At 38.8% G+C, this 11665-nt stretch overlaps 1 protein-coding gene across 1 annotated transcript in view; it reads right to left on the bottom strand.

Moving 5' to 3' along the window:
- Nucleotides 1-11665, bottom strand: part of NRG4 (neuregulin 4) — a 57106-nt gene that overhangs the window by 477 nt on the left and 44964 nt on the right. The window contains exon 2 of the mRNA XM_044918296.1: nt 978-1127. Coding sequence (XP_044774231.1) covers nt 978-1127 — 150 coding nt within the window. The remainder of the gene's footprint in view (nt 1-977; nt 1128-11665) is intronic.

Genomic DNA, 11665 nt, shown 5'->3' with positions numbered 1-11665 from the left:
TAGATAGATAGATAGATAGATAGATAGATAGATAGATAGATAGATAGATAGATGATAGACAGTCCCAGCCCTAATATTTAGGTATTTTGGCATGATCACTTCAGTAAATGTGGCTCTACCTAACTAGTTTACAGGAGCCAATGTTTGATGACAGTAACAAAGAACAAATAGAGATTATTTAAGACCATTTCAAAAATGACTTATTGGGGCACCTGGGTGGCTCAGTCTTTAAGTGTCTGCCTTCGGCTCAGGTCATGGTCCCAGGGTCCTGGGACTGAGCCCCGCGTCGAGCTCCCTGCTCAGTGGGAAGCCTGCTTCTCTCTCTCCCACTCCCCCCACTTGTGTTCCCTCTCTCACTGTGTCTCTGTCAAATAAATAAATAAAATCTTTTTTAAAAAGTAATTATTAATTTAGTAACAATAGCTGTATTAGAGAGGTAACTTTATTTTTTCTTTTTTTAAATTATTTAAATTCAATTTAGTTAACACACATTATATTATTAGTTTCAGGGGTAGCATTTAGTGATTCCTAAGTTCCATATAACACCCACTGCTCATTACATCAAGTGTCCTCCTTAATGCCCATCACCCAATTACCCCTTACTCCCACCAAACTCCTCTCCAACGACCCTCAGTTTATTTCCTAGAATGAAGTGTCTCTTATGATTTGCCGCCTTCTCTATTTTCGTCTTCATTTCTTTTTTCTTCCCTTCCCCTATGTTCATCTGTTTTGTTTCTTAAATTCAATATATGAGTGAAATCATATGGTGTTTGTCTTTCTCTGACTGACTTATTTCACGTAGCATAATACCCTCTAGTTCCATCAAAATCATTACAAATGGCAAGATTTCAGTCTTTTTGAGATAACTTTGAACAAAAAACACTATCTGCAAAAATACCTAGATCTAAAGAACCTAGTAATTATTTAATACAATAACTACCTTTTTTTTCCCAAAAGTATGTTTCTATTTTGCTTACCTGAAAAGGAAGTAGAGGGCTCCAATGATAAGAGTTCCTAGAAGAAGGGTCAATGCCACAAAAGCTGCAAACAGGTCACTTTTAGTTTGGATGCTGGAGCTTGGGAGAAAAACTTCTTCACAACGAGCTCCTGTATAATTTTCAATGCATCTACAGAATAAAATTTTAGATAAAGAATTGCATTCTCTGTCTTATTAACTAATATAGAAAGCAAAAGAAATTCTAGAATATTTGGTCCATTTATCTCCTAGATTTTCAATGATGTAATTATCCACACTTAAATTTATCTGAAATTTACTTTGTTATATCTGGTATAGATGTGGGTTTAAATGTATTTTTCTTCAATATTGCTGGTTATTCTAACACAATTTATTAAATAATTCTCTTTCCTACTGTTTAATAGTGCCTCCTTTAACATATGTCCAATTTGTATAAGTAACAATATTTCTTTCTATTCTTCCATATCTACACATATAATCTTCTACCACACTGCTTCAATATTGTTGCTTTATAATATATTTGAATAACTGGTAGTTCTCTTTCCTATTACTTTCCTTTTCTAGAATATTTTTTGGTATTTTCATTTGCCAACCAAATATTTTATGGCAATTTTTTTTTTTTAATGTAAGCTCTATAACCAAATGTGGGGTTTGAACTCACAACTCTGAGATCAATAGTCACATGCTTCACTGACTGAGCCAGTCGGGTGCCACTGCTAACCAAATATTTTAAAGGCAATTACTTTCAACTCCTTAAAACTATATGGAAAAGGACCATAATCTTTGATAAGACAAATCAGTTCCCTTTTCCCAGTTAATATGTTCAAAGAATTATAAAACATGGATATGGATTAATGAGAATGACAGTTTGGCATCAGATCAATTTCATTATTCTGTAGTTTCTGTTAAAATAAAGAATAGTATTGGGCGCCTGGATGGCTCAGTTGGTTAAGCGACTGCCTTCGGCTCAGGTCATGATCCTGGAGTCCCAGGATCGAGTCCCGCATCGGGCTCCCTGCTCGGCAGGGAGTCTGCTTCTCCCTCAGACCCTCTGCCCTCTCGTGTGCTCTCTTTCTCATTCTCTCTCTCTCAAATAAAAAAAATAAATAAATAAAGAATAGGATTTTAATATATACCAATGTTTACTAAACCCAATAAGTTATGGAGTAAACTACACTTAGCAATACTTTAGTGTAAAAAAGTATATGTCTGTATGCACGTGTGTGTATATGTATATATATACATATGTATAGAAATGTTGACTTGTCTCCTTTTCTCCATCTTAGTGAACTAATTACTAAATAATGTGATAAGCTAGAAAGCAATATACATATAAAGGAGAGAATAAAACACCAAGATACAGCACAAAATATATCAATTTTACTTAAATCTACATATCAAACATGTTATATGAACCCCAAGCCTTACCCACTGTGAGGTAGTAGTGTTATTGTTATAGGTATCAGTTTGAGCAAAAAAGCAGTCTCAATTCTCTCAAACTACTGTAAAGATGGAGTTGAGACACAGAAAGGAAAGGTTAGGATAGAACATGAGTGGCAAACTGAAATGACAGTAAAAATATTTTGGGAAAACACAAATTACCTGAATAGAAAATACTTATTTTTCCATAAACTCAGTCAAATAAATGTGAGGAGAAAAAAATTTAATTGAAAATAACTTTTCTCCTACAGCCCCACATTCCACTTCTCAAACAGGGAATCCACAAAGGGGAATACATACACACACACACACACACGGAAAGTCAACATAGAAACTGCCATAAAAACTGATACATATGTCACCACAAAATAACCGAAGGGGCATTCCACACAGGAAAAAAAACAAAAACAAAAAAACAGCTTTTAAATTCAATTTGCCAAAGTATATCCAAAATGACCAAAATAGAGAGAAAAACTCCTCTAGCTTCTTTAATTTTTAAAATTAGAATTCAATAAGTAATAATTATTTCTGACTTCTGAAGATTTTTAAGGAAAAGATTTGCTGTCATAGATTTAAAATAACTCAAGTTTTGAAATAATGTTAAAATGGGGCTGTTTCTACTCTAGAAAAGATAAGTAGAACCCTAAAGACATAAATCCAGAAATGAAACAGCATAATTCTTCTTCATAAGGAGGATTTCTTTTAAAAAACCTATAAACTCATTACTTAAATTTTTTTTAATTTTTAAATTTTTAAAAAATTTTTTATTGTTATGTTAATCCCCATACATTACATCATTAGTTTTAGATGTAGTGTTCCATGATTCATTGTTTATGCATAACACCCAGTGCTCCATGCAGAACGTGCCCTCTTTAATACCCATCACCAGGCTAACCCATCCTCCCAGCCCCCTCCCCTCTAGAACCCTCAGTTTGTTTCTCAGAGTCCATCCTCTCTCATGGTTCGTCTCCCCCTCCGATTTCCCCCCCTTCATTCTTCCCCTCCTACTATTGTCTTCTTCTTCTTCTTCTTTTTTTTCTTAACATATATTGCATTATTTGTTTCATAGGTACAGATCTGAGATTCAACAGTCTTGCACAATTCACAGCGCTTACCAGAGCACATAGCCTCCCCAGTGTCTATCACCCAGGCAGCCCATCCGTCCCACCCCACCCCCCACGCCAGCAACCCTCAGTTTGTTTCCTGAGATTAAGGATTCCTCATATCAGTGAGGTCATATGATACATGTCTTTCTCTGATTGACTTATTTCGCTCAGCATAACACCCTCCAGTTCCATCCACATCGTAGCAAATGGCAAGATCTCATTCCTTGTGATGGCTGCATAATATTCCATTGTATATATAGACCACAGCTTCTTTATCCATTCATCTGTCGATGGACATCTTGGCTCTTTCCACAGTTTGGCTATTGTGGACATTGCTACTATAAACATTGGGGTGCACGTACCCTTTCTGATCCCTACTTTTGTATCTTTGGGGTAAATACCCAGTAGTACAATTGCTGGATCGTATGGTAGCTCTATCTTCAACTTTTTGAGCAACCTCCATACTGTTTTCCAGAGTGGCTGCACCAGCTTGCATTCTCACCAACAGTGTAGGAGGGTTCCCCTTTCTCTGCATCCCCGCCAACATCTGTCGTTTCCTGACTTGTTAATTTTAGCCATTCTGACTGGTGTGAGGTGGTATCTCATTGAGGTTTTGATTTGGATTTCCCTGATGCCAAGCGATGTTGAGCACTTTTTCATGTGTCTCTTGGCCATTTGGATGTCTTCTTTGTAGAAATGTCTCTTCATGTCTTCTGCCCATTTCTTGATTGGATTCTTTGTTCTTTGGGTGTTGAGTTAGATGAGTTCTTTATAGATTTTCGATACTAGCCCTTTATCTGATAGGTCATTTGCAAATATCTTCTCCCATTCTGTTGGTTGTCTTTTGGTTTTGTTGAGTGTTTCTTTTCCTGTGCAAAAGCTTTTTATCTTGACGAAGTCCCAATAATTCATTTTTGCCCCTGTTTCCCTTGCCTTTGGCGATGTTTCTAGGAAGAAGTTGCTTCAGCTGAGGTCAAAGAGGTTGCTGCCTGTGTTCTCCTCTAGGATTTTGATGGACTCCTATCTCACATTAAGGTCTTTCAACCATTTGGAGTCTATTTTTGTGTGTGATGTAAGGAAATGGTCCAGTTTCATTCTTCTGCATGTGGCTGTCCAGTTTTCCCAACACCATTTGTTGAAGAGACTGTCTTTTTTCCATTGGACATTCTTTCCTGCTTTGTCAAAGATGAATTGACCATAGACTTGAGGGTCCATTTCTGGGCTCTCTATTCTGTTCCACTGATCTATGTGTCTGTTTTCGTGCCAGTACCATACTGTCTTGATGATGACAGCTTTGTAATAGAGCTGGAAGTCCGGAATTGTGATGCCACCAGCTTTGCTTTTCTTTTTCAACATTCCTCTGGCTATTCGGGTTCTTTTCTAGTTCCATACAAATTTTAGGATTATTTGTTCCATTTCTTTGAAAAAAGTGGATGGTATTTTGATGGGGATGGCATTGAATGTGTAGATTGCTCTAGGTAGCATTGGCATTTTCACAATATTTGTTCTTCCAATCCATGAGCATGGAACGTTTTTCCATTTCTTTGTGTCTTCCTCAATTTCTTTCATGAGTATTTTATAAAAGTTTTCTGAGTACAGATCCTTTGTCTCTTTGGTTAGATTTATTGCTAGGTATCTTATGGTTTTGGGTGCAATTGTAAATGGGATCGACCCCTTAATTTCTCTTTATTCTGTCTTGTTGTGGGTGTATAGGAATGCCACTGACTTCTGTGCATTGATTTTCTATCCTGCCACTTGACTGAATTCCTGTATGAGTTCTAGCAGTTTTGGGGTGGAGTCTTTGGGGTTTTCCACATAAAGTATCATATCATCTGCACAGAGTGAGAGTTGACTTCTTCTTTGCTGATTTGGATGCCTTTTATTTCTTTTTGTTGTCTGATTGCTGTGGCTAGGACTTCTAATACTATGTTGAATAGCAGTGGTGATAGTGGACATCCCTGCCGCATTCCTGACCTTAGGGGGAAAGCTCTCAGTTTTTCCTCATTGAGAATGATATTCGCTGTAGGTTTTTCATAGATGGCTTTTATGATATTGAGGTATGTACCCTCTATGCCTATACTCTGAAGAGTTTTGATCAAGAAAGGATGCTGTACTTTGTCAAATGCTTTTTCTGCATCTATTGAGAGGATCATATGATGCTTGTTCTTTCTTTTGTTAATGGATTGTAGCACGTTGATTGATTTGTGGATGTTGAACCAACCTTGCAGCCCAGGGATAAATCCCACTTGGTTGTGGTGAATAATCCTTTTAATGTCCTGTTGATCCTATTGGCTAGTATTTTGGTGAGAATTTTTGCATCCATGTTCATCAGGGCTATTGGTCTGTAATTCTCCTTTTTGATGGGGTCTTTGTCTGGTTTTGGGATCAAGGTAATGGTGGCCTCATAAAATGAGTTTGGAAGTTTTCCTTTCATTTCTATTTTTTGGAACAGTTTCAGAAGAATGGGTATTAATTCTTCTTGGAATGTTTGGTAGAATTCCCCTGGGAAGCCATCTGGCCCTGGCTTTTGTTTTTTGGGAGATTTTTGATGACTGCTTCAATTTCCTTAGTGGTTATAGGTCTGTTCAGCTTTTCTATTTCTTTCTGGTTCAGTTTTGGTAGTTGATACATCTCTAGGAATGCATCCATTTCTTCCAGGTTATCTAATTTGCTGGCATAGACTTGCTCATAATATGTTCTTATAATTGTTTGTATTTCTTTGCTGTTGGTTGTGATTTCTCCTCTTTCATTCATGATTTTGTTGATTTGGGTCATTTCTCTTTTCTTTTTGATAAGTCTGGCCAGGGGTTTATCAATCTTGTTAATTCTTTCAAAGAACCAGCTCCTAGTTTCGTTGATCTGTTCTACTGTTCTTTTAGTTTTGATTTCACTGATTTCTGCTCTGATTATTATTTCTCTTCTCCTGCTGGGTTTAGGCTTTATTTGCTGTTCTTTCTCCAGCTCCTTTAGGTGTAGGGTTAGGTTGTGTACTTGAGACCTTTCTTGTTTCCTGAAAAAGGCTTGTATTGCTATATACTTTCCTCTTAGGACTGCCTTTGCTGCATCCCAAAGATTTTGAACAGTTGTGTTTTCATTTTCATTGGTTTCCATGAATTTTTTTAATTCTTCTTTAATTTCCTGGTTGACCCATTCATTCTTTAGTAGGATGCTCTTCAGCCTCCATGTATTTGAGTTCTTTCTGACTTTCCTCTTGTGATTCAGTTCTAGTTTCAAAGCATTGTGGTCTGAAAATAGGCAGGGAATGATCCCAATCTTTTGGTACCGGTTGAGCCCTGATTTATGACCTAGGATGTGATCGATTCTGGAGAATGTTCCATGGGCACTAGAGAAGAATGTGTATTCCGTTGCTTTGGGATGGAATGTTCTGAATATGTCTGTGAGGTCCATTTGGTCCTGTGTGTCATTTAAAGCCTTTATTTCCTTGTTGATCTTTTGCTTAGACGATCTGTCCATTTCAGTGAGGGGGGTGTTAAAGTCCCCCACTATTACTGTATTGTTGTCAATGTGTTTCTTTGCTTTTGTTATTAATTGCCTTATATAATTGGCTGCTCCCATGTTAGGGGCATAGATACTTACAATTGTTAGATCTTCTTGTTGGATAGACCCTTTAAGTAGGATATAGTATCCTTCCTCATCTCTTATTACAGTCTTTGGTTTAAAATCTAATTTGTCTTATATAAGGATTGCCACCCCAGCTTTCTTTTGGTGTCCATTAGCATGGTAAATGGTTTTCCAGCCCCTCACTTTCAATCTGGGGGTATCTTTGGGTCAAAAATGAGTCTCTTGCAGACAGCGTATCGATGGGTCTTGTTTTTTAATCCAATCTGATAGCCTGTGTCTTTTGATTGGGGCATTTAGCCCATTTACATTAGGGTAACTATTGAAAGATAGGAATTTAGTGCCATTGTATTGCCTGTAAGGTCACTGTTACTGTATATTGTCTGTGTTCCTTTCTGGTCTATGTTGCATTTAGGCTCTTTCTTTGCTTAGAGGACCCCTTTCAAGATTTCTTGTAGGGCTGGTTTCATGTTTGCAAATTCCTTTAGTTTTTTTTGTCCTGGAAGCTTTTTATCTCTCCTTCTATTTACAATGACAGACTAGCTGGATATCGTATTCTTGGCTGCATATTTTTCTCATTTAGTGCTCTGAATATATCCTGCCAGTCCTTTCTGGCCTGCCAGGTCTCTGTGGATAGGTCTGTTGCCAGTCTAATGTTTCTACCATTTTAGGTTACATACCTCTTCTCCCGAGCTGCTTTCAGGATTTTCTCTTTATCTCTGAGACTCATAAGTTTTACTATTAGATGTCGGGGTGTTGACCTATTTTTATTGATTTTGAGAGGGGTTCTCTGTGCCTCCTGGATTTTGATGCCTGTTTCCTTCCCCAAATTAGGGAAGTTCTCTGCTATAATTTGCTCCAGTATACCTTCTGCCCCTCTCTCTCTTTCTTCTTCTTCTGGGATCCCAATTATTCTAATGTTGTTTCATCTTATGGTATCGCTTATCTCTTGAATTCTGCCCTTGTGATCCAGTAGTTGTTTAGCTCTCTTTCTCAGCTTCTTTATTTTCCATCATTTGGTCTTCTATATCACTGATTCTCTCTTCTGCCTCCTTTATCCTAGCAGTTAGCGCCCCCATATTTGATTGCACCTCATTAATAGCCTTTCTGATTTCAACTTGGTTAGATTTTAGTTCTTTTACTTCTCCAGAAAGGGTTTCTCTAATAACTTCCATGTTTTTTTCAAGCCCAGCTAGTATCTTTAAAGTGATGATTCTGAACTCTAGATCTGACATCATACTAATGTCCATATGAGTAGGTCCCTGGCAGTCGGTACTACCTCTTGTTCTTTTTGTTGTGGTGATTTTTTCCATCTTGTCATTTTGTCCAGAGGAGAATAGATGAATGAGAAAACAAAATGCTAACAGGGTAACAACATCCCCAGAAAATATACTCTAAACAAATCAGAAAAGACCTGAAGCAGTGGTAAAAGAAAGGGAAAGAGTGAAAAAAGGGGAAAAAAGAAAGAAAGAAAAAGATAAAAACACACAAAAACAGAACATAACGAAACAAAAAAAAACCAGAATATGATCAAATATGATCAGGCTGGTATATACATCAGTGCCGCACACTAGATTTTGGTTGTATTTTGGTCTGTTAGAAGAAAGTGCCTCCCAAAATTTAAAGAAAGAAAAGCTTATATATGTACAAAAATAAGGGTTGATATGATGAAGGGATGGAACATGACTGTAAAGATGGAAATTATAAAAAATTTTATAAAAGGACTTGATAAGAAGTTGTTTGAAAAAAGAAGAAGATTTAAAAAAAAGGAGAGAATGTGATCAGGCAGGGGAGTAGAAAAAAAACATACACTAGAGATTTAGGGTATATTTTGGTCTGTTAGAAGAAACTATCTCAAAATTTTAAAGAGAGAACAACTTATATATATATATGCCAAAAATACGGGTAACTACTATGAAGGGATAGAATATGACTCTAAAAGTGAAAAATAAAAATGTTTTTTTTAAAAGAGGGATTGATAAGATGTTGGTTGAAAAAGGGAAAAAGAAAAATTCAAAAAAAAAAAGACAGTTAAAAAAAAATAACTTTGAAAGACTACAGAATCATGGTAAAAAAGCCATGGATTCTATGTGCATTATTCCCCTAGCGCTGGAGATCTGCCGCTCTCCTTGATCGGTAAACTTGGTCTTGGCTGGCTGTTCTCGCTGATCTTTTGGGGGAGGGGCCTGTTGCCGTGGTTCCCAAAGGTCTTTGCCAGAGGCGGAATTGCCCTGCCCTTGCCGGGTCTGGGCTAGGTAATCTGCTCGGGTTTGCTCTCTGGAGCTTTTGTTCCCTGCAAGCTTTCCGTACAGCTTTGGAGCCCGAGAGTGAAAATGGCAGCCTCCCAGTGTCCTCCCCGGAGGAGCCGAGAACTCAGGGCTCCGCTCCTCAGTGCACCCCCAGAGAAAAGCCGTCAGTCACTCCCATCTCTCCGGTCTCCGGCCTCACTCCGTGCTCACCCAGCCTGTGACCGCGCATTTCTATCTCTGTCACCCAACCCCATGTGGAGTCTCCAAACCCCGCAGATCCCTGCGGTGCGCTCCGGTGCCTCTCGTTCTGGGGGAAGAAGGGGAGTCTCCCTGGATCTGCTGCTTGTTGGGTCCCTGCTGGAAGAGCAGGGGCCGACTGTGCCGCGGATCACGGTCTATGGCAACCCCGATCTGAGAGTCCACACCTGGGCTCTGTCTCTGCAGCCAGCCTCCCCGCTCTGATACCTGGGAGCTCTGCCGCACTCAGGCACCCCCGGTCTTTCTGTGAACCTGAGGGTCCTGAGACCACACTGTCTCACGAGGGTTCCACCCCCCGCTTAGCCACTGGAGTGACGTCCCTCAGTGGAGCCGACTTCTAAAAGTTTCGATTTTGTGCTCCACGGCTCTATCACTTGCCAGAAGCGGCGGACGGAGGCCCCTCCCCCGCCGTCTATCCTCCCAAATATCGCCTCAGATTCACTTCTCCACACGTCCTACCTTCCAGAAAGTGGTCGCTTTTCTGTTCAGAGAGTTGTTGCTATTCTTTTCTTCGATTCCCTGTGGAGTTTGTAGTTGTTCAGAATGGTTTGATCCCTATCCAGCTAAATTCCTGAGACCAGATGAAATCCAGGTCTCCTACTCCTCCGCCATCTTGCTCCCCCCCTTACTTAAATTTCTTAAAGCTGTTCAACTTTAGGTACGACTGAACTTCAAGGAGAAGATGCAAACTAGCCGATGGAACTAACTATAAATGTTTACCTGGGCAGTACTTTGAGTTGGAAGGAGTCAAGGGAATGGTATAAATATAAACTTAGTAGTCAGATCAGCTTGTTAGCAAACAAAAAAAGGAATATAAAGGAAACCAACACTAGAATGTCATTTTGTTATCTTACAGCAGGACAAAGGAAATACATACTCTTGTGGGAAAGTAAAAACATGATGCTATCTTTAAATAAAGTAATGTCAAGGAAAAACAACCCTTGTTATTTTTTAACTAGTTAAATCAGAATTTAGAGAAAGGCAAAGAGAATTTTAAATATTATGTTAAAGAAGTAGGAATGGTTGACTTAAAAATTAATTTAAAATATTTAGATATTTATCATGCAAAAAAGTAAACAGCCCACCAATGATTCAGCTTTCTTTTTTAAGATTTTTAAAATTTTTTTTAAGTAATCACTACACCCACCGTGAGGCTCAAACTCACAACCCTGAGTTGCTCTTCCAACTGAGCCAGCCAGGCACCTCTGGATTCCACTTTTAAAGCTTGAGCTCATTTATGAAAATGTTACAACCTTAGTTACAACATAAATATCAAATTCAGGCCAACACAGTTAATCAATGACTTTATGGATAAATACGGAGAATTAAGATCAGATAGGCAACTGGTATTACTAGTTGAAGCAAATTGAAAGGTAAGGTGTTGCACCAGCATTTTACATGTAACTAAGTAGCCCTCAATCTTTATGCAACTGTCTTGCTAAATTATTTCTAGACCTCACTTCTACACAGACCACCAAGTAGCAAAGAGTGGTGACACCTGATGAGGTGAACACCAAGCCCTAAGGGTCATGTACATTCTCCTGGAATTGAAAGATGAATGCTGGAATAGACATAAATGCTCACCTAGGTGAGAAATTCCCAAACTCGGAATCCATGCCATATGTATTGGTTTTCTGGCTGAATACCACCAATAATCTGTCCCTAACCACAGAGGCTATGTTTAGTACACTGGACATGAAATAAATTCATTAGATTCTACAGCATTTAAGGTAAGTTTTTACACATTTGAGACCTTTACCATGATAAAAGAACCAAGTTTCTAATCATGTAAACAAATACAGTGCATTTAGCTTCAAGAAAGAGTTGGGGCACCTGGTGGCTCAGTCAGTTAAGTGACTGCCTTCGGCTCAGGTCATGATCCCAGGGTCCTGGGATCCAGGCCCACATCAGGCTCCCTGCTCTGCGAGGAGTCTGCTTCTCCCTCTCCCTCTGCCTGCAGCTCCCCCTGCTTGTGCTCTCTCTCTCTCTGTCAAACAAATAAATAAAATCGGAAGGAAGGAAGGAAGGAAGGAAGGAAGGAAGGAAGGAAGGAAGGA

Source organism: Neomonachus schauinslandi, chromosome 9 (assembly GCF_002201575.2).
Source record: "Neomonachus schauinslandi chromosome 9, ASM220157v2, whole genome shotgun sequence".
NCBI classification, from domain to species: Eukaryota; Metazoa; Chordata; class Mammalia; order Carnivora; family Phocidae; genus Neomonachus; species Neomonachus schauinslandi.
The sequence above is the reverse complement of the archived record's forward strand: the minus strand, read 5'-3'. Positions and strand labels throughout refer to the sequence as shown.